At 27.1% G+C, this 25,393-nt stretch overlaps 2 protein-coding genes across 4 annotated transcripts in view; one reads left to right on the forward strand and one right to left on the reverse strand.

Annotated features, from left to right (window-relative positions):
• Positions 1 to 3,739: 3,739 nt before the first annotated feature.
• Positions 3,740 to 7,522, reverse strand: LOC132932136 (uncharacterized). The gene is made up of 8 exons (XM_060998372.1): positions 7,283 to 7,522; positions 7,111 to 7,215; positions 6,013 to 6,199; positions 5,771 to 5,934; positions 5,450 to 5,645; positions 5,236 to 5,369; positions 4,927 to 5,175; positions 3,740 to 4,243 (listed from the first exon to the last, which is right to left on the reverse strand). Exons 1-8 carry the CDS (start codon positions 7,335 to 7,337, stop codon positions 4,182 to 4,184), a joined length of 1,152 nt encoding a protein of 383 aa, XP_060854355.1. The 5' UTR covers positions 7,338 to 7,522; the 3' UTR covers positions 3,740 to 4,181.
• Positions 7,523 to 7,713: 191 nt separating this feature from the next.
• LOC132932134 (insulin-like growth factor 2 mRNA-binding protein 2) overlaps positions 7,714 to 25,393 on the forward strand; it is a 48,785-nt gene continuing 31,105 nt past the window's right edge. The window contains exons 1-2 of one of the 3 annotated variants that reach the window (XM_060998365.1): positions 7,714 to 8,009; positions 8,070 to 8,145. In XM_060998365.1, coding sequence (XP_060854348.1) covers positions 7,832 to 8,009; positions 8,070 to 8,145 — 254 coding nt within the window. In that variant the 5' untranslated portion in view covers positions 7,714 to 7,831. The remainder of the gene's footprint in view (positions 8,010 to 8,069; positions 8,146 to 25,393) is intronic. The other 2 variants (XM_060998364.1, XM_060998366.1) reach the window with 2 other exon arrangements.

Raw genomic sequence — 25,393 nt, forward strand, 5'->3', positions numbered from 1 at the left:
GCACCAATAATTGTTTGCCGTTTGGCGTTTTGGCTAAACATTTTTGTAAGTTTCATTTTAAATACAATATTACACGACACAGCACGCGTACTAACCTAACTTGTGATAATATTGTACTTGTAAAAGAGCCGATATTTAGTAGATTGCGTTAAAACTTAAAAATAAATTTGGATTTTCCTTACAAATTTGTCTCCAACATAACATGAATGATATATTTACATAAAACACATAGGTTATAGCCTATAGGTATATATGATGCATATATTTATATATACCTATATATGTTATCGTATCGGTATGTAGATAGTATCTACTATCTATATATATTATATATTATATATATAAAGTAAATTGTCGCAGTTTTTTACAATGTATTTTATCGGTTTTATCGCAGATTGTCAGTGAGTAGTGACGCAACTAGAGTTCAAATCTTGGGGGTGCTACAATTATGAATTGCTTACAAAGTCGTGGGGGGCTCTTCCCCCCCCAACTTTACATTTACGTATTAGGGATTGTTTTGTTTATTATTACTTATAAATCATTATAGAGCATAAGTTATACATCACACTCACTTTCATATTTCACATCGATAGAAGATAATGAGGTATTGCCGGTATTGGGAATAATTACTTATTTATGTTCAATGTAAATTATTAATGTATATCAGTTGTCAACTTTCTATGAACCAGTGACTGCAACCTTCCCCTTCCCCCCCGAAATATCAAGAAAATTTAAAAATTATTTTAATTTTTAATGGTCTACAAAAATCTTAAATTGTACTTTACGAAAATTGAACAGCCCTCCCCCAAAAAAAATCCTGGCTACGCCACTGCTATGTACTATAATATTGGATGCATTTACCTGGTACCCCCACTTCGGAATTTCCGATTCAAACCAAGGACTTTCGTTTGTGCTGGATTGTACTTGAGTTTCATCGTTTGTGCAGCAATCTTAGGTACTATAAGGGGGTACTTACTTAGGGGGTACTAGTAAAACGAGTTGTATTTTAAACTATATTCTTAATCATACGGAAATTTTATATTGAAAAAAAAACAACTTAAATAATATTTGTATGTAGATATGCTTTTATTGCTTTTAACATATTCTATGAATGTGTACCTAGTTTTAAATAAAATCGAAAGAAGGCAGTAATTATTATTTATAAAATATGAGTTGGGGTTGCATTATGGCCCCACTAATGATCTCTACCTTATAGTTAATTTAAGCACAAATCAGCACAAACGAATGACATAATTTAAATTCGAAAATTCTGAGGTGGGGGTGCAGTCGTACAAACGTAGCACAAACGAAAGCCTTTGGTTCGAATCCGAAATTAGGAATGGGAGTGCCTAGTGAAAGCACCTACTATAGCGGGGCTGAGGAATTTTTAATTTTATAGAACTTTTACAATTTACATATGATAAGACATAATAAGCAGACTTAATAAATATTTCCTGGATTTATACACTCCTGGCTCCTGGGATTAAATATAACATGTAGTAAGCCAGTCAACTAAGTGTTGATAAGTTGTGATGTAGTCGTGGTGAAGAAATAAAAATGACAAAACATTTTCAGTTTTTATTGAAAATATTTTAGTGTTTTTTATTGATAAATATTTCTAAGTGTCTGACAAGAGAAAAAATAAACTAAATCCAAATTACAAGATTATGATATAGGCTGGCATGAAGGCAGAAGGTGCTCGTACTAACTCTGGTAAATCATGTCTGTCGGAGTCCTATCCAGGGCCGCCATAATTGGCCCTTATATATAGTAGGTTTCCCTCGTCAGTGGAACATTAGTAACAGAATTGATTATAAATACTAGTAGTATTTATAATCAATGGTAACAGCTAACATCACAAAATGTGTTTTGCTGAACGAACATTTTTTATGATATACGTTAGTAAGACAGAGATATCATAGCGGGTGGTATTATACAAAAATGTCCGAGGAAAAAATGTCCACGGTAAAAATGTCCGAAATCAAGAATGTCTGAGGTGAAAATGTCCGAAAGCAAGAATGTCCTAGGTGAAAATGACCAAAACCAAGAATGTCCATGGTAAAATTTAGTTAAAATTGGGCAAAGAGATATGGACAACCTCCGGCAAAAAAAAGAAAAATGTATATTAATATGCAAAAAAAATTTGCAAAAAATTTGCGAAGAGTAGAATAATAAAGAAAGAAGTATAGAAAACTTTTTAAAATGTATATCGTTGACATTCATAAATTTTAATTAGGCAATAATCTGGGGTTTTTTTTGGACATTTTTATAATCAATTTTTTTATTTATTTTTATATTCATTAACGAAAGAATTATTAATTATTAACTATTATTTGGACATTTTTATAATCAATTTTTTTATTTATATTTTATATTCAAATGAAAGAATTATTAATAATTTTTTAAATATTATAATCAATGTTGTATAAATACACTTTTCATATCTGACTACCGCAATTATGAAATAATTGTTTATTTTTTTTTTTAAATATTATTATAATCAATGTTGTAAGTATTTTTAACGAGGTCTTTTACTTAGTTTATTTTGGACAATTTTACCATGGACATTTTTGGTTTTGGACAATTTTACCGTGGACATTATTGGTTTCGGACATTTCTACCTAGATTCATAGCGGGTATAGCGTACTCTTTACATATTTAGTTATAATTCTTATTATATATTGTAATATTTAAAATAAAGTTATATATTTTTACAAAAATAAAAAATTCTTTATTTCGCTTTAATTTGTCAATTTGTCATGCTTTAATTATTATTATTAAAATCTAGATTTAACATTTTAACAACATATAATATTATACATTGCAAAAAAAAAAATCTACAAAAATGAATACAATTGGACATTGGTACAATGGTTATAAAAATTGTCTTCTAGTTTGCTGATTGGTAAAATCTTCAATAATATCTTATATAAATTTAATTATTCTCTTGTGATTATAATGCAATCAGTGTTTCTTCTTTCATTGTTGATATATATATACACGTATGCACATGTATGAATGCGTAATTTTACGAGCTATAAAATGTATCATGAGTCATGGTTCGAAATAATGCATATATTTTACAAAAAATGCAAATACATGAATTATCCTTATACTACGCGGGTTAAAGTAGCAACCCTAGCTTAAGCAGCGCCACCTATAGCCTTTAAATCGGGCGATTCATTTCGAGACATTATCAGAAGCGGAGTCTCCTTATTCTAGTCTTCATGACGCCATCAAATTATGGATGTATCGCCTGTATCATAGTACAAATTCTTTTCAAAAAAAAATATTTATTGATATAATATTACACCGGGCTACAGCGGTGCCCGGCCTCCCCCTTAAATACGGACCCGCCGCTAATGTGGATATAGTTATTAAACGATTATAATTTTAAGTTAATTTTCCATGTAAATATGCAATTAAATCATTTAAAGCTATAAAATAAAACGAAATAATAGTATATTGCATGTTGTATACTTGTATTATCTACAAGTAAACAATTAAAAGTTGATTTTGTATTTATATACCTATGACTGATCAGTGTTATTTTTATACCTAAAAAAAAAATACAAGTAACTAAAAATGTAATTTTTTTTTATCACAAGTTTTTATGTTTTAGTAACTATAAACTTTGTAATTTTTTTTTTTATGACAAATGTTTATACATTGTTAAAAATATATAAAATGTTGATCTAAGAATATAATAAAAACTAGTATGGATGACAAATAAGACAAATTAGGAAAACAAAATATATTTTTAATTTATAAATATATAAAAATAAAATCAAACGTTTGTTCAATTAGAACCAATGAGAACATGAGATGACATAAATGTCACATCTTAACAATTAACAATTTAATTTTTAATAATCTTAAATTTACAAAAATATAACTCTTCTAAAAAATAAAAATAATAGTAAATACATATTATAAAGGCAGGACACATTAATTAATGGTTGATATTATTTTTCATTATCTTCATTTAAAGTAATATTTGTTAAAATAAATTTGGTTTATATTATTTGATTTTTAGTTAGTATCAAAACATTAGATTTTTAATAATTTGTTGAAGAATAAAATACTTGTGCCAATATACAAAATATCTTTAAATTGTGTACTGTTTTTATAAGTGAAACTTAAAACATGTGTAAGTCACAATTTTTTTTGGAAAATATCATTTAATAATGCTGTTCAGATGTAACACCTTGTTGATTTCCAATGTATTGAACAATAGTTTCACCTAAATTATAATAAATATCACACATTATTTATTATGGTCAATAAATAATATTTTAGTCAAAGTTATTTATACAGAGTATACCATAAAGATCATGTTTTAATTTTAGTATAATTTATAAGTGAAATTGTCAGATATTTATGATATACGCTATAATAAAGATTGTCAGAAAAAAAATCTTTGTAGTTCAACTAGTACACTTAACTCATTTTTCAAGTATAAATATTTTCCCTTTTATAAATGATAATAATTTCTAAAGAATGTATGCTGTGTAGTAGAATGTTAACATAATGACGGATTTTAAGAGGATGTCACCTGGCTTAATATCTTTACTACAAACACACAACAAAGTAAATATACACTCAATAGAATCAATTTTATGTTGTGAGTGCTTTAATATTGAATTGACATATTATCAACTTTAAAAGTAAGTTTTCAACAATATTTTAATTTTCAAAAGAGTAATGAGTATGTAAGACATTGTAAAATAAAATTCTAATACCTAATTCTTTTAATATTAAAAATTAAAATATTGTAAAAACCAACATATTATAATTAGGAATGTTTTTATTTTTAAATTTGAATATTAATTTATAGATTTATACCGAATTTATCTTGTATACAATTTCTATAATATTCAATTGTTTAAAGATTTTTTTTCTAGAAATTAGATAATAAAATATAACCAAGTTGTCGGATAAGTGTCAAAGTTTCTTGATGCCTTCGTTCTTCTGCACGCTCTTGGTTTGCTGCAATTTTTAATAGCGTCCTTTCTTTTTGGTTGGCAATCTCCCTCAGAGTCCTTGTCAACACTGTATCCTGACTAGTATCAGGCTCTTTGGATAATAGTTTAGGAACTATCTTTGGCTGCTTAACAACCTTTCTTAATGTTTTTCCATCATAAATGTGAGTGTTAAATTCAGATTCATACAAATCTGTGGATAAAATATAAATTAGTAGAAACGTAATTTACATAATACTAGTGATTAACTTACCATCAACAAAATGTGTATCACAGTTTGAATTATCACTGTTATTTAAATTATCTTCTATAACTATATTGTTTATGGACATATCATTGTTTAATCTATTCTGTTTACATTTTTTTCTTCTAAATATGGTTTTATATCTTAAACATATATTTTAATTTAGTTTAATTTAAAGCACTATTATTTTTAACTTAAATGATAAAAATTGCATAAGATATACCTATTTAGACATTGCTCAGCAGTTCTTGTGATATTTAGTATATTATTAATGGTATCTGCTATATACTCAAACATTTTTAATTTAGTCCTGAATGTTCTTTCCAGTCCAACTTTAGAAATGTTCTTTCTGTACAATTCCATTAGAAGCTTAGTATCATCAACACCCCATTCATTCAAAGATTTCATAGTGCATTGACCTAAAATCAATAATTAACTTAATGATTTTTATAAACATTTACAGTCAGAAGATTTATATTTCTTGAAAGTTGACAATCATGACTAGTAAAAACAAAAGATATAATTCTCGAATGTAGTATGTAACCATTAGTTCCAGAGTTTTGTCCATTATAATCATGATCTGCTGACACTGAAGCTGATACATCATTTTGAGATCTTTCTTCTTCATTTAATTTCTTTTCGACATTTGACACAGACTTTTGTAATATTGAACATCCAACTTTTCGTTGATTTACTACCGTTTTATATCTAAAACCAATCCAGTTCATCTCACAAAACACAAAACAACTTTACAGTTAAAAAAATAAAGAAAATAATAAAATATACCTATTTTCACATTGATGAGCACTTCTGGTGATGTTTAATTTAGTAGATATTGTTTGTGCTATACATTTGAACATTTCTCGTTTACTTTTAAATTTTTTCATCGGTCCTACTTGAGTAACATTTCGTCTAAACATATCCAAAAGAATCTTTGTTTCATATTGACTCCATTCTCGACAATTTCTTTTTCCTTTATAAAAACAAATAGTTATTTTTTATATTTCTAACCCAATTTCTTAAATTGAAACAAAAACTACAAATTTTTAGTAGCTTAGAATATGTATAACATAATTATATTATAATAATTTAGGAGTTAATAACAATATTTTAATATATTTTAATTAATTAAGCCAACTAAATTTTAAATTAATGAAAAAATGCAATTCACTTGGCACCACAGATTAGGCACATATAAAGGTTATGTGGATTCATCCACCTATTAAAATTTCAGGATGTCATGTGCAAGTAAAAAAATAAATGCAATACTGATTATTATAATTTTTTTTTTGTACATGCTTGATATACTGTATTAATTTCTTGTTCTGTAACAAAAGTATTTAATTTACTATGAAGAGTAAAATACTCTTCAAAGACCAAATATTTTAAAGTACAATAAATTAACCAAAATCAAAGAAAAACTTAAAATTTTTATTTTATTACATCTAGAATATGTTTCAATTTAATGATAATAATTATATTCACCACTTCTGTTTTTCATCTCAAGGGATAACCATATCACTGTGGTTGGAAACATTTTTTCCTGACTTTCTGATTTTCCCTTACGAGACATCAAAGGATGTCATTAAAAATCATTTGTCTATGCTAAATAATACTAATTAGCATCAACCTTGTTATTACATTACAATTTGTTGAAGGCTACAATTGAATTGTTAATTTTTTGTTAATGAATTATATCTGTATTATTTCATAACCCATGCAACCCAAACATTAATATTATTTTATTTTTCAATTTTTAACAATGTTTTTTAGAAACTCAAATTAATTAAACACACTAAAATATCATATGCAATGTTGATTAGGTAATAACATTGATTATAGAATATAATATTCTAAATGGTAATAATAATTTAATAAAATTACGAGATTCTTCAAGAATATCAGCTTCAAGTTGTGGCGGTTCATCTTGAATAATATTATTGTCATATGTTTCAAATGGTTCTTCAATGACAAATATATCTTTAGAATCTGAAAATTAAAAAAATGTACTAACTATTTTGGTTTATAAATTAGAATATATAATTTATTTATTTACCAATTTCAGTGTCTCGTTTAACTAGATTTCCATTGCACACGTAATACGTCTCCATAATGAGGATTCATAAACCTGAAAACTGAACGAATATTAACATGCCCAACAATAGCCGTTTAAATAAAAAATTAGAAATTTCAACAAAATTTAAAATTTTCTTCAGTGTTATCAATCAAATGAACACTGAAGACTGAACTCAATTATATTCTCGTTATCACAAAATAAATTCTGTAGCGTTATCCTCGTCGAACATGACGTATGTTATCGCGTATTATACTTAAATTTCAGTGATTATGTACAACTCGTCTTAACACCAGCTCCTAAAAAGTATTAGTATTTGAGGTTATATTTGAAAAACGTTGCGTTTTCTTATCAGCGGTTTCGATATCCTTGTAAAAATTATTTCCATTAATCTCATTTTTCCTAAAAAATTGTTTTATTCGGTGTTTTTTTTTTTTTGTTTAATTTTTCTTTCATCCTTTTTGTTTTTCCGTCCTAAATTCCTTTCCTAAATTTTTTACACTAAACTTAGTTTACAACATTTCATCCATCATGAGTAAATTGCTGTTTATTCGAAATATTCGTGGCCTAGACGAGCCTTCTCTTAGACAGATTATTAACAGTAAGAATTTGCCTTGTGGTACTATAATGTTTAAGTCTGGTGGAGCATGTGCAACGGTTGACTTTATGGAACCGTCCACTGCCGAATATGCTCTGACACAGCTCAACGGTTAGTATTTTGAATGAGTAAAAAACAAATTTGGTAAAACTTTCTTTTAAATAATTACAGGTATGCCGCTTCAAGATCAAACCCTAGCTGTGGAACCTTACAATGGATTGCATAGTCAAATGGTGAAAAAAGCAAGGTAAGTTATAGTTTTATTAAATATATTAGGCGTGGTCATCATCAATGATAAATACCTATTTTTATAACTAAGATGATAATGATATCTGTATAATAACCAATTGATATATTAAGCACCCTTTTATTCAACTATATATTATATAATAATATAAATTTTATTAACTACTGTTGATTTATTCATTTTTTTTTTTTTAATTTATATATTTTGTAACAATTATTTAACTACCTACTTAATTATACAGCATATTTAGTGTATTCTGTTAGTACAATTTAAGCACTCTGAAAGCAAAATCTTTTATTAAATCTTAATAGTTATACCATAAAGATGTTTTTTTTTTTTTTTTTGTTAATGCATATTAAATCTGATCTTATATAAAGTAATTTAACTTAAATAAAAGCTTTATGCCAGCATTTTAAATTGTATAATAATCAAAAATATCCATTCATCTCATTTGTATATATTACATTTATTGGAGTACTATATAAATATTACACAGATTATGCAGTATAGGCGTGTCTATGGTGGCAGCTTAGGGTGTCTGTGCTGCCCCTGCAATTTTTGAAAGGTGCCAGTTAACCAAGTTTTAAATCTAGTGGCTTACAACTTTTATTCAGAAAAAACCCCATACCAATTTAAGGGAGGAATGGGGCATTTTTTGATTCATTTAGGTGGCGCCAGTCATTAAATAGGCTGCCACTGTGGATGAAGTCTAGTCATGCCTATGTTATGCACTACATTCAAAGTAGTTTGGTTGGAATCACAAAATAATTTCAGATGGAAGTATAATTAGTGACTACTCTACTTATAATAAGTAGTAATATTTTGTTATATTACATTGTTTTAGCTTAAATTAATATTTTATAATCAATTAAATATTATTAAATCTTGAACATTGATATAAAAAAGAAATTGATTTAAACTTCAAATTCTTAACATTAAACATTATTGTGTGTAATGCTTGATATTTGATGATGCTATAGTAAATTTAACTAATCATAAAACTGAAAGTTAAAAAAATTAGAATTACTATTCAAATTGTGAATTCAGTATGCCCTTTAATAAAATTTGAGACTTCAATTATTTTTTTTATACAATACAATTGGTGAACTGATATGTTATAATGTTTATATAATAGTTACACATTAATTTGCAAATTTATTTTTATGCTGATATTAAGATATTCAATTTTAAAATACCATAATATACTCTGTGTAAAGTTAAAATTTCAAATTCAAATAGTATTTTCATGCATGAGTAGGTTAATGTATTACAGCAAATCTAAGTATTCAACATTTAATTATTAACTAATTACAATTTTTAATTGATATTTAAATATGAATTTTGTAATTAAGTACCACTTAATCAGGCGTTATCAAAACGGGGAGCTTCTGAGAAAATTGCAGTGAGCCATACTGAATTAAGTTGAAAAAAAATTTTCTTAGTGGTAGACTTAATGCTTAGTTAACATTTATTTACTTTATTTTAAAGTTGAAATATTAAATATAATTAAAAAGATCACATTTATTTATAAGTACAATCTTTCTTTAAATTCTAAATGGTCAGTAAGCTTAATGTTTTACCTTTTTTTTTACTAATAAATGTGCTTTCTACATAATTTTTAGTTATAAAAATTACATATTTTAAACGCAAAATCTAATTTGCGTATTAACCAACACAAGTTATTATTAGATTTTTATTAAAATGATTTATACAAATTAAATTTGTATGTAGGTATACCTAATGTTCATTTATATAAAATTTATATATTTTATAGTAGATGTAACTAATTACTGTTGAATTTGTTAAGGAAACCAATCAAAATTCATAAACTTGATTTTTAAGGGGTTTTAAATAGGCAATTTTAATAGAAAAAATTGTTATTTTATATTTGTTTTCATTTTTTGTTATTGTGTCAATGTGTAATTGTGTAATTAATATAAAAAAAAACAATTTCACATGGTTGTATTTTGCAGGCTGTAGTCAAAATATTAGAAATAAAATTGTTTATACAACAATAACATAATTAAGGGAAACAAATTGGAAACTCATTTTGCTGTATAATGGGTGACTAGTATGCCTTGTCATTGAATAGTTCATTGTAATGAATGCATTACATTTGAATTAAATGGATAAATTCATTGTATACAATAAATAATTCAAAGCTAAGATCCATCAGCCTGTATTTTTTCTAAAGATATTTTATTTATGTTTTTATTAATTATATTGCAATAATATTTTAAAAATATGATCATGTTAATTATTAATATCAATATACAAAATGGGTAAATGGGTCCCATGTATAATATTTTTTGAACTATAACAAAATAACTAAAATTATTATTTTTTGCCAAAATATAGATTAAATTACACCTTTGAGCCTATAAAAAAAGATGCGGATATACTTTTAAAATATTCAAGCCACTACAAAAATAAGTTATTAAGAATATTGTTCAAGATTTTGACCAAGACTAAACATTTTTATGATAAAAAAATAATAGATAATTTTAAATGTATAAATAGTTTAAAATTATTCTTTATAATTATAAAATTTCAATATAGAAAATAATATTTTAGGAGATTATTGAATGTTTAATATTTTTGAATTGCAACTAATTAATCAAGGTTGTTGTCTAAAAAGAACCGTCTATAGTTCTAAATTGTCAAGATATTTTACTGAATATAAAATGGTTTATAAACATAAATAAAACATTTTTTAAGATTTATTAATAGTTCAAAAAGTATCTAAATATTTTGAAAATCAAATTTTTTTTTTATTACTTAAACCAAGTATATTTACAATCTGTAATACTATTATATACAATATTTATATTTGGTAGCTTAACTGTATAAACAGTGTGGCTTACCAGTGCAGAAACCTTCAGACTTGGGGGGGGGGAGTTTTTTTAAAACATAGGTCAGTATTCAAGCAATCTCGACACCAGTGTTTTTTTAATTGACGTGGGATCTAAGATGAATTCACTGGGTAAGTTAGATACATGTGGATGAAAATCAAACTTAAATGTTAATTAAAGTATTTTGAAAAAATGAGTTACAAAGTACATTTGTTTTTGAATCATTATAAAATTGTTTTCACTATTCTTAAGAAGAGTTAGAGGATTTTTTTACTTTTAATCAGCTTAAGTACAGCAAGGTCTAATTTTTTTACCAGAAATCACCCTATATGTTCAAAATTTTTTTTTAATTACTAATTAATTGTTATTTACTAAAAAATAAGGTATGAACGATAAAATGAAATACCAATACATTTATTGAAGCTGCAAGAATCTAAAATCAGGGATTTTGCTTTGAGGGAAATTAATTTTCAAGTGACCTCGCCTTGCATACTATATTATGCCATTTTATATAATGAAGGATGTGTTAAATTTTCTTATACTAAAATTATTATTTTTAACATCTTATTTTGTTAAAATTTTAACTTCAAATTGACACATTCAATTATGTCTATCTATTTTTTTCGATATTTTTAAATTGCTAAAAGAACCACGTTTAGGTAACTTTGTTAATTAAAATGTTAATCTTTTTGAATTTTTGACCAAAAAATACATAATCTGAAAAAATACTAAAAAACTAATGCTAGACACTTATAAAAATGTGCATAGTTTTTGGTGATAATTTTAAGTTGATGGTTATTTCTTTGATTCTTTCTGAATTAGGCGATAAATAGAAAATCGATTTTGTCGAAAACCTCTGTTACGTATATTGTACTTCCGCGCGTATTACTGTCGTTTTTTATGAATTTTCACCATTATTTAGTAAAAAATTGGATTTTTCAGCTTATGACCTTCTAAAGTAATACCTTAATTAGATTTCTTAAATAAACTATTCATAATTTAAAAGACTGAAGTATTGTTACTGCTCTATAAAACTACAGTGTCACTAGATGAAAATAATTAAATAAATAATATTGTCTGTATGTTTTAACTAAGTAATTTTTTTTTTCGATAACATAAATAGAAACAATTAATTCTATGTGTATATATTACCTGTAAATAAATAATATTTATTTTTTTTATAAAATATAAATGTGTTATACGACTGCTGTGTGTCATACGCCGGACACTAGGTTTATATCGTTTTGCCACCGTTTCATTTAATCACCGTACTATTTCGCTGCCTGGTGTTAATTATTTTTGTCAGTTATTTTCATATTATTTTATATGATGATTATTATTATTCAGTTATCGATTATTGACTTATGTTCAACGTCTAGGTATAATAGTATGTCACGGTGACCTACCTATAATCAATGTTATATTATCTACATCTTAGAATAAAATATAAATGCGATTATTTATAACGATAATAATTATAATTATTATTTTAATAGTTAAAATATTGTTTTGTTTTGTATGAAGTACTGCAAACACGATTAAATTTGGTAATGGCAATACTCATTCAACATTGCTAATTTTATGCAAATTTGAATTAATCTGGCTTATGTAATACTCTAATAATAATTAGGAAACATACTTTGGAACCGCTGCTCTAATTGACTTATAATTTAATTTGAATTGTTTTTATTTATGATTTTGTAATATAGGTAGGTATCTAAATATTTTTTTGAATAAAAACTGTTTTATGTAACTAAATATTATAATATTTTAATTGAAAAAAAAAGTAGTAAACTGCGGCAAAAAAGGAACTGGTTGTATCATACGCCTATCTTTTTTTTTATCGGCACGTTACCTGTGTCCATGGCGATGCCATAGATCTTATATAGGCGGAGTATTCAAATGTATCTGCGGCCGTGAATCAAGTTTTAATTTATTTTCATTATCTATATATATTCTATATATTTATTCCGAATTAAATTTATCAAATAAGTTTGTTAAAATAACATAATGGCTACATTTATATTTTATATATTATTATATAATCTATGAATACATCGTTTTTACTTATTATTTACATACAAATAGGTATGCATAATAGGTATTCCTAACTTTATTTGAAAACGTTATAAAAAAAAAATTAACCACTGGTTTGATGGAAGTATTAAATAGGTAGGGTACAAAAAAGTCACAAAATGAAAATGCTTTTAAATTCCTTTTTGTGTATAATAAGATTAATGTAAATTGGATTGTTAAAATTATAAATTATTGGAAACCTTTGTATTCCAGTAATATTTAAAAATAACTACAAAATGATGTTAAAACTGGTATAATAAAATTATTTTTAAAAATATAAAAAGGATAGTTGTCGTATAACAGTATAAGCATACAACGATTTACTATGCTAATTTTCAGTAATTCCTATATTAACACACTATAGTAGATAGTACAGTTCATAATATATATTCACTATAATACTATTGTACATTTGAGTTTCGTGTGCTTTGGTTTATACTTAATAATATATAAATTATATTTACAAATCTAAAATTTGGATATAAGTGTCAGTGATAAAAGATAATATTTGTTCATAATCTTCATTTTAGGAATTAAAAATTGTTTTAAATATAGGTTATTAAAAACTTTTCTATAAATTGGAAATAAATAAATAATTAAAACACATTGGTAAAAACGATGAAAACGCTCATTATATTCCGACTCCACAATAGCATACCAAAATCTCCAAATTCATCTTAATAATATTTCAAAATGGTCCTCCAAGGGGAAAATCAAAATAAATTCTTTCAAGCCTTCCAAAATACTTAACGTCTGCATCATAGCTAGTACGTCTCAAACACACAAATCCCTTAGTATATTATAACTTAGACAGTTATTAGAGTAAATTATATCAGATAACTCCTCCACGTAATTAAAAAAAAAAAAAAAAAAAAAAAATATATTTACTATATTATTATTTGTTTAAATAATAAACAATATATTGTTTCTACATTATTGAGATTGACAATAATTTAATTTAATGTGGATTTTTTTTTTGTTTAATTATCGTCATTAAAGTTCATGTAAAATTGTACATGATAATTAATATCCTTAAATGTTGACAAAACATTTCGAGTGTAGCGTTGATTAAAATAAAGATATTATATATTTTATTAATAGTATCAATCTAATTAGTAACAGTATGCATATTGACATAGTGTATTTTATAATATATTGTAAAATATAATATAATATACCTATAGCTGGGTCGTCATCTAAGGGTGTATTTTTTTCTCACATCTCCGTATTGAGAAATAGGCAAACGTGTATATAAATGATATTATACTTATACGTGCGTATTATCTATATATACCTATAAAAAAACGTGAAATATATATAAACACCTAGGCCATTCGATGTATACCTATTTGTGATGTGTGTTAAATTATTCCGAATGAAGTAATAACCACGTCGATGAAGAAATTCCGGTGCTGGTATTGTTTCCACGTATAGGTGTAATATCGGTGTCCGAGTAGTTATTTCACATTTTACATGTAATTATATTACATACTAAATATTTTATAATAGGTTCGCAATGTTGTAATTTTTAAATAAGTATATATTGTATATATATTATAATAATATACATATAGGTACGCGTGTATCATTTTATTTCATATACACATGCACTAACTGCATTATTGTATTGGTGAAGCACGGAAGGGTCGACGCCGGCGCATCATATTTCTGTCTGTTGTGTTGCCAAACGTGACAATGGAATTCAGTGTGTGTGCTTGTGTTCGTGTATACGTATATGTGTGGCGGGGGTCGCGTATTTGTGTGAGACGGATGTGCGAGGGGGTGAGTCGTGTGCTTTGTGGAGGGATGAAGAGGAGGGGTTGGGCGTCAGCAACCCTTCGGCGGACGGTGCGCGCGTTTAATCCCCGCGCGACTCAATCCGCATCTGCCGCCGTCGCCATCTTGTTTCTACACCCCAATCGGACGCGCGCACGCACATACCGGTCGCGGACACACGACGACGGGGAAAAAAATTGGAAATAATAATAATAAAATTACACGTCGTTTTTCACCCTCCGTCATGTTTGTGCGTGTGTCCTTCCTGTATACGTTTTCCTATTTTTTCTTTCCTCCTATTACGGCCCCATTCCTCTATACGTGTTATAAATAAATACTCACGTATATATCATATAACGGAATTAACTATTATTATTAAAATAGGCATATCTCTTGTGTACATATACACGCGCGTACCTACTTACCACGTTTCCTCTGTATGAGGATTTAAATACACTAATTTATGGCTATAATAATTATATTTATAAGTTATTATGTTGCGTTATAAAACGCGCTATGTTTTATCCTCGACGAGAAATCTTATACACGTAGTTGGCGTCTGTTGTAGCTTGCAGCTCGTAAGTGTGTGTACGTGAATTCCGTTCGAGATTTAAAGAATATGCTCAGTATATAATCTTTAATTATTAATTATGTAGGTATTATAGACTAGTATATATTATACTAATATATGCTATAGAACTTCCACGTATAATAATATCGCGTATTAACTCGATTTTGGTACTGACTATTTTATATATAGTGGTATTTTCTCTCGGTGGTTCGCATATTTTTATATACCTATACAACTAAAATATAGATTTGGTGAATTTTAATGACTTAATTTTTGTATATGTTGTTTATTATGTTTTGAACAGTGTCCTATAGTTACATATTTGTATTATGTTATCTACCAATAACTATCCGAATATCGTGTATGTGGTTGATTAAACTTTAGACTCGACTACTCGAGTATACTCTACTTATAATACCTATTTTATTTTATCGGATATTGACCAAAAACAGATGATATAAACATTTAATTTACGCTACCTACTGTTACAGTATTATGAGTATATATGTAATACATATATCTTTCATGGTTTTTTTTTGTATTCGTATCATCAACTTTGTGTTTTAATTATAACAGTAACATTCAATTAGCGTATAATGTAATTAAAAATTCTTCTTATATTGTTTATATCATTGAACTCGTTCGATATTATTGCAACATCATTTTAAATATAATATCGTACATTATATATTATAAGGATCAACTATTGATTACTCAATAATTATTATTCCGTCATTATATATGACTATATTATGTATGTTATATTTTAAAAGGTAAAGTTCAATTATTGTCTTACCGTAAATACAGTCTATAGTATAATATATATTATTTATAGCATTATTATAGATGTATTACAATTTACAATATGTGATGTTTAAATAATTATAAAATAAAAAGTATTTATATATAATTGTTAAAAGAAATTGATGATGATCAGTATTATTGATATGAATTAAATATTCAGAGAAGATGCTATTCAGCATATTCTCAAATTTACTTTAAATCAAAACCCCATAAAATTATCAGCATACTAGAATTTAGTTCATCTATCCAGAACCTTAGTAAACTTGGACAAATATAGAAAAATCTGTAAGAATATAAACGAGTTTTACCAATACTATGCTATCGATAAAAAATGGCTTTTAAAATAACTTGAGTTTATAACGGTTATCTTAAAAATTAGGATATAAGTTTAATTATGTATGTACTATTTTGTATTTATAAATATATAAATCCCACTCAATGGGACATCAGTAATTATTCTAATAAAATCTAGCATCTATTTGACTTTCTATACGTTAAACTAATAGTATAGACTTAATTCTGCTTTTTATTTCGTCAAGCCTTAAAAGTGCGGATGTGTTAAGTTTCTAAATCAGCAATACAAATATGCATATAAAAAATAGAAAGTAAAGGTCCAAGGATTTCAATCATCAAATTGTGTTTGTTACAATTATTTTTTATTATTGTATTGTATAAGTACCTATTATAGCTACTGAGATACGATAATGTAAATTATTGGTTATCAAATTAATTACTTACTTTTATCTATGCTTCTCTGAATAATTGATTGTATAGTCAGTATTTAGTATAGTTTAGTATCAGTATATATAGTGTATAAGTATAATCTTCTTAATTTGTATACACCTGCAGTTTTAACTGTATACAACAAACAAGGTTCAAAATATACATACTATTCTTATAAAACGTATTACTACAGAGTAAATGAAATAAAGTGATATAATATATTAATTGATTAAATTTCAATTATTTAGTTGTAATATGATAGGTAGCAAATTCAAAATATTCATTTCTCATCGTGTTTTGTTATTTTACTATAATAAAATTGTGTCTCGTCATTTCTCTTAGAAATTAAGTTTAATTTACCATAGTATCGTTTAAATTAACATTACAATATTTGAGTTAAATAAATATGAAAAAACTAAGAAATTTTGAATAATTATGTTTGCATTTTGTAAACTATAGTTACTATTCAAATCTAATGTACTATAGGTATATCTACGTGTACAGCTATACGCCTAAACTTCTACGGCGTAAGTTAGATATTATGTATTATCTTAATTAAACACATTAATTATGTTCAAATGTTTAATAATTAGCAATATTTTAAACGAGGATCCATTTAATCCAAATAATTTTAAGAAATGGAATACCTTATCAACTGCATATCAAAACGATATCTCCTCAGACTGCTCATATTCCTTGTTTAATGTTATAAGCGTATTATAATGTTAAGTTGCAAGTTATATTATTGTAATTTGCATGTATTATATAAATTATAAATACAAATGTTTGAGTAATATTATTTTTCATTTACTTGATCTTAAAACTAAATAATTTTACTACTAATATTGTTTTTATAGAATAACTGCAGTAAAATTATTTGATAATATACACAAAATTAAATACAATTTTTATGAGATATTTTTAACTTAATTAATATGATATTAAGATTTATATTTGATTTATTATTAAGTATTGAACCACGTTCTCTGCTCATTTGCATATTTTTAAATACCTATTTGCAAACATATAAATTGCATACACATTATACTTTTTAAGCGTTGACAGTTTTTAAAAATTATAAATAAATGGTAATACGAATGCCTGCAGTGAGCATTCTTAAATTATGTTTTTAGTAAATTGGCTAAGACCCACCTAATATTTTTGCTTGTACTTATTTAAAGAAAAAAAACTAAAAATATCATTTACACTCGGACGGTTATCCAAACTAGTATGTTAACGACCTTTTTTTTTTAACAAGGTATAAAAGAAATTATTGCTTTAATTATATATAGCCATGCAATTTGTGTTTGGCGAGGCTTGTGGGAATTGAGACCCTCTCAAACTACAAAGTTCTTCAATATCAAGTCTTCATTAAGTACTATAAGTTAATATACATTTTTATATAATTTTGTAATTCAACATTAATAATTACTCTAAAATAAAAAAAAAAAAAATTAAATTTGGTTTTTTTTTGTAAAGAATGTGGTAAGAATATGACTTAACCATAGTTTTTTTTACAGCATTTCCGTTTGTTTAATAGATATAAAATATATATTGAATGTAAATTATATTTTTTTGTTTATTTGTATGTCGTTAAGTATATTTGGGGGTGTGTCCTTATGCCTCACATTTTTCGTTATCTATATTATGAGAGGCTTATTAAGTCTTCTTTAAAAAATTTGGTCTATTTATATTTAAGCTAGCAATCTAAGGATATCTATATATATATTTCATATTTCCTATAAATACAATCATAGCAGATTTAGCAATTACATTAATTACTTTATATTATTTCGTTATACGCGTGAATGTACTTTATAATATACACATATTATTGTAGTTAAACGTAGCCAGGTAACAGGTTAAGAATTAACTTGCTTCGTACACAACGATCTAAAGTTTTAGAATAATAGACAATTGTCAGACTAACCTCGTGGTTGTACAATAAAAAAAAAATATTTCATGGTATATTATTTTTCCTCACAAACTTAATCATTCCATTAATAGGTGATATATAGTATCTATATCGTAGTGAGTCGTGACTTGTTTTCCATCTTCCCAAAAAGTATTAATCTTCGTCGTTATTGTATACACAGAAAGACGATAATTACATTATTCATTACTTATTAGTTATTAATTATTACAATAGTTCTGTTTATTAGTACAGTAACAAACAATTTACGTGCATTTTGGGAACCATTGAATTTCCAACAGTCATCTTCACATTGGACGACGCTGTCGCCACCGTACATACGTAGATATATGTATACTATATATACACCAATATGCACCCCGATTATCGTTCTTTGAAACTATATATTATTGTGTTATATTTATAATGTATATACTATATAAGAATATATATAGGTATATATAAGTGAAAACGAACCGAGAGAAGGGACATATACGCACACATACACGTGCATAGAATATAATAATAGTAATACATCCCTCTCGTCATTGTCCCTCTTAAACTCCGTGTCTGTGAAATCTTGCCCTTTTTCGGTCGAATTTTTATTGTATTTACATCGTCTTTATATAATATAAAGTACCGTTTATAGGTATGTGCGCAGTGTACACATATATTATTTAAAAAAAAATGAAATGAAATGAAATAATTTCACAAGCAATTTTTTATTTTATTCTTCTGATGTATAAGCCACTTATTCTTTTTACACGTGCATTATAATGTTATAATAACCATGTATTATGATCATTTTATTAAAAAGGGAGACATTTTTATAACAAACATATTTGGTATTTTTATCATTAATTATTATAATTGTATGTATATTATCATTACACTCGTTTACATTTATCTTTCACATTGTAATTTGGACATGAATATATATTTATTTCAAAGGTTAACGATTTTATAAAAAAAGTCCAGTTTTTTAATTCCGTCGAATAAATCACAAACGTTACTTTGCCATTTATGGTTTCCTACTTACCTATATTAAGTTATAATGCTTTATTATTATTGAGTACATTGTAGTTTGGATATAATTTTATATATGGGAAGCACAGTCGTCAATACATTTTATAAGATAGCCACCCTTATATTTGGTAATTTCCTTTTCTTTATTTCGGCAAGCGATTCTTAAAATTAAAATCGAGTTCAAAGGGGAATTCATATTGAAATCTTCACGCATTGGTTAATACATTCGAATCATTGATTCTCATACTTTAATGTTTTCCTGCCTAGAAATTTTTTTTCATTCAATTTGTACTCTAATCCTAAGAAATACTTAAAATTTCAATTTCATATTTAATTCTATTTCAGTACTATTTATATACACAATGATTACATTTACTGAATATTTATTCATCTGCAGATAGAAATAATAGTTGTTGTAAGGTATAGTTTTAAGGTGTATTAAGGCTTTTGTTTATACATTACATGATTTAGGTACCTATATGATAAAATTTCGAAATATTGTTTTAATTCATAATTTTTATAATTTTATTATGCATAATTGCAATATGTTGATTCGTGTAGTTATGTGTGCGTGTGTGCGTGTAAAATCCATTACAATTGAATTTTGTTCGAAGAATTAATAAAATAGGTACTATTGGTTCGATAGAAACTTTCTTATGTTTAATAATATATAAATATTTTGTGGGGTTGGATTATCTTTTTGACATAGTATGTAATAATTTGTCAAAAGTTTCAAGAATTGGTGCGTGAAAATAATGCCATTTAAACAATTTATATGGTTATTGGTTATACCACAGAGATATATACACAAGAGTTATAATAAAGAGTAGTTGTGGTCTTGGAGCTTAATTTTGAGTAATATGTAATCATAATGTAGGTTAGCTTTTGAAATAAATTAATCTGTATAAGTTTTTGTAATCTGTAATATTATGAAAAACAATTTTTTAGATTAAATAGTAAATTATTATTCTACTTTAATGGTTCTTATACAATTGTCGTATTCAATAATATTAAAAATACATAATTGTTTTATTTGTAATACCTGCATTTTTCTCTAATTTCGTTTTCTTTAGTTATTAAATATATTATTTCTTTCTGTTAGGTTTAGTTATTATACTAATTTAGTGTTTAGCTGTATTAGTATTCCTATTTCAACTAGAACTTTAGAAATTCACAATATACTACTCATACAAAATAAATAATCTACGGATACAATAGATTTTAATATTTTAATATTTTAATAAATACACTTTTCTGAAGTGCGATGGACTTAGTATATTTTTCGTTTTCCATTTGGTATTTTTTTTCTTTTATACCGGGACTTAAAAAGTATACACCAAAACATACTAGTGGGTATAATTATAAATACAAACTACCCATGTTATCTGAAATAACTGAAAAAATTAGTAAAAAAAATATTGACAACTAAAATTATTTAAAACAATTTAATTAATCTACAGAGTTGAGCTGTATACTGCAAATTTAGTTACCTGCTGTTTTATGCATTAAACATTTTTAGTACGTTTGAATCTGTTTAGGTTTATACTTTTATAATCATAAAAATGAATTATTATAATTAAAAATGTATGTAAATTTGTTGATATATATATAATACAAAATGTTTTGTACACAGTTTACATAATACGATTCAATAAAATATGTATTATATATGTAGCCATGTAGGTATTTATAAATATAATAATAATATATTTGTTAAAAAGAAAAATATCCATACATTGATGAATTAAAATATAAAACGCATTAAATACCTATTGAAAAAAAAACCGTTTTTTCACGAAAGGTATTATTTGTTTTTTAAAACTTTTCATTTTATTTTTCCTGGACAAATTTTTTTGCATAGTTTCACCAATAAAATGAGTTATTTATCTCCCTTTTATTTATAGAGAATAAAAAGCTCATTACGTATAGGTCGAAATTCTATACTTGCGGATATAATATCACTATAATCTATCATATTCATGTATATATTGTTTAATTTGCAATTTTATATGGCATATAAATATACATAATATATATAATATATATATATATACACATTATATGTCATATTATATCTGTACCGTAGTACTTATGTGTCTACCGAGATGCTATTAATCTTTTATTCTATATAGTCTTTCCTACATGTAAGATGATATTTTATATTTTATCTGTTATAGTGTTCCTAGTGCCAATATTCTCGAAAAATAAATCAAATAAGTTAAACCAGATGCATGGGACTTTCAAAAGTTATTTTCTCCTTCGTTATATTTGTTGCACACAGGGCTGGTAATGTTTTATTGACTTGTTGCACGCGCGAAACAAATGAAAATGGTAAAAGAATAGTCTTTTTATGAAAAGTTGTTTTGCTACAAGTTGCATCAACCATCTAGTATATAATAATAAATATATATAACCGAAGAGCAGTATTACGTTATGGTTGAATTTGTTATTTACTATACATTATTAGACTTGCAGTTTGATAAAATAGTTATATTATGCAAGTGATGTATTATCAACATCTAAGGTATTGCATGTTTCTTTCAATCAAATTCGTTTTGCGATGACAATCCAGAAGTTCTTATAAGTTCGCTAATAAATTAGGTATTATATATCTATGTACTTGTTTGTGCTTCGGTGGTATTTATATAGGTAGTAAGACCTTTATATTATACTTACCGATTAGATATTATATTTAAGGTACCCATCAAATATATGTGTGGTCTAAGTAACTGTAGGAGTGTAGGTAATATATATTATGTATAAAAAAATTGATAATTCGAACAATTTATACATGCGTGATGATAACAGTCCATCGTTATAACGACCACAGCGGTTCTCAAGTCGTTCTTGTGGAATAAATAGCAAACCATCTATACATACTATACCTATTATTATGGTATATATTATAAAGGAACGTCGATTCGTTTCAGCCGCTCCTGCTATAGAACTATGACAGGGACCACAGCACGAAACCCATCGGTCGGTACAACGAATATTATTTTTATTATTATATTCATTATCGTGTAATAATATACAGCCACGGCGCTTATAATAAAACATTCGTCGTCGTCCACACGACCGTCACAATTTTCACGCGCGATTTCCTTTGATATTTATGTGTGCGACCGTCAGACCTATAAGGCATATATTATTATGTTTTCGACTTATACATTATAACCAATATATCATAAAAATGTAAGTTGTATAGCCCGTACTGCCAAGAAAAAATAGCGTTGTAAATTTACATAATTTAGCTTGTAAGGTATGTATGATAGTCGAAATTTACACATATAACACATAATATGATAGGTACTCATTTATATTATATAAGTGGTATGAAAGTGAATTTCGACCGTTTTAGAACGCACACGTTCCCACCGGAACCTGGCTCGACAAAAATCGCGAAGGACCCCGGAGCTGCTGTCGCAGTTGCAGCAGGGCGCGTACTTAAACTGCAGTCACATATATATATATATATATATGCACATTTGTTTGACTATCGTTTATTATTATCATATTGTATAAAAGATTCGCCGCGTCGTGTATATTACGGCTTGGTATGAGGTATAGACGCGCAAAAAGTTTGGTGGTCGAGAAAACCAGTTTGAGTCTGATATATTATATTATTGCGATTGATCATATAATATATTGTCCAGCGTTTTATTTAATTTAGTTATACCCATGTACCGCAGGTCGACGTTGTTTATTTCTAGTAAAAAACAGCATTTGCGGTACACCGCGGTGGGAAATCGCCATTTTATTTTATACTCTATAACGCAAAAAAATAGTCGGCCCCCGGCTTACCCCTTTCGTTCGCGCGCGACGCCATTTACATGACATGATATAATATATATTTATATATACATTAATTCGTGGTAAATAATTACAATAATATTATATATATATATATATGCGTGTGTGTATGTATTATTTATTATTATATTATAACACCGTCTGTGTTTGTATTATAATAATATGCCCGTGTGTGAGTGTGCAGTCAGTGCGGCCATTGTGTCCCGGCGCGAATGCGTTTTATATTTTTTCCGCATTGTTCGCGCGCGCCGTCCCCGTCACTCGACTACGTACGTGGGCGGCGGCGTCGTACGTATATGTACGAGCCGACCGGTCGGGCTCGAGCCGGACGGGACGCAGCGGGGGCGGCTGAGAACGTGCCCGCTGCGTACACTCGAGGGGACCGCGGGCGTGCGGAATCCCTGGCCATTATATTTGGACGACGATGTACATGACGTGTGCGCGAGGCCTTTAAATAGGGGCGTAGGACAATCGCGGGGGTGGTAATAATATATAATAACGTATGCGACGGATACCACAAAACTGGTGGTCGGATTTTGGAAACGGAAAAATCAAAAGCCGAACCGGTACTGGACACTTCGCTCAGATTATTGTGTGGGGGCACGCACTTATTACGCACACTAGGGAAGTGCCCTTTATAATAAAATAAAAATGCGCACGTTCTTTTTTACACGTGCATCGCAGCACTGGCCGTCGCACCGTTCGGGGTACATAATAATGTTAATAATATATTATAGGTACGTACGCGAACGGGAAGTGCGACGATGTTATGTATCTTTCCACGTGTGACGACACGCACGAGCCTTTTCCCGGTGTTTTTTTCTCTTTCACCCGCCAAGAAGGCAACCGCGGTATCACTGTTTTGACGCATGTGTCGAGTTTTTTAACGGTTTCTTCGCACATTAACCGCCATGATTATTATGTACCTACACAGTATCAGTATAATATTATAATATTGTACATCACATCGTGTGTGTGGCGTGTGTATATGTACCTACATAGTATACATAATATACGGTATAACCTATGCACGCACATAGTTCGTTTAGGTTTATAATTCCCGAGCGATCGCATCTTTTATATTCTTACGCGGGCCCGACTACGTGCAGATGTTAATACTTAATATATAATATATATATTATCCTCATATCGTTCACACTGTTATTGTTATTGTTTATCAAAATAATATTATATAGTTTAAATGTATGTGTATATGTGTAAATATTCGTCGATGACTATTATAATATATAATAGGTACTTAACGCCTAATATATGTATTGGCGTATTGCAAAAAAGCAGAACTAAAATATCAAATTTTTCTACAAACAAGAATAATAATATTATTATTATGTATTTTGCGTGTGGCGATGAATTTTTTAATACAATTTATTCGCTTTTATGTCAATAACAAAAACGAAACATTAAAAAAATATTTACGAGTTGCTCATACAAGTATAATATTCACTAAGTTTACTGTATATTAGTAAATATATAATAGGTATACTTATTTATATTCTGTAAATTAGTTAACGATCTATATGTACTATAATTTAGTCGATAACCGTGAATCACGACGATTTATCAAAGATAATTTGGTATCTACCACTGTATATACACCTATGTAGCTACATGGCTTATTTATAATGGTTATCCTTGCCCGGTTTATGTTTTTTTTGGACTAAATTTTGTTTTGAA

The sequence above is a fragment of the Rhopalosiphum padi genome, chromosome 1 (genome assembly GCF_020882245.1).
Source record: "Rhopalosiphum padi isolate XX-2018 chromosome 1, ASM2088224v1, whole genome shotgun sequence".
NCBI lineage: Eukaryota > Metazoa > Arthropoda > Insecta > Hemiptera > Aphididae > Rhopalosiphum > Rhopalosiphum padi.

Bases quoted from the DNA above. Each gene is read 5' to 3' on its own strand.
- LOC132932136 (XM_060998372.1), bottom strand. From the start codon at position 7,337: ATGGAGACGTATTACGTGTGCAATGGAAATCTAGTTAAACGAGACACT. The intron at 5,370-5,449 runs GTATATCTTATG...TATATGTTTAAG, and splicing joins GCTGAGCAATGTCTAAATAG to ATATAAAACCATATTTAGAA. The intron at 5,176-5,235 runs GTAAGTTAATCA...TTTTATCCACAG, and splicing joins TGATACACATTTTGTTGATG to ATTTGTATGAATCTGAATTT.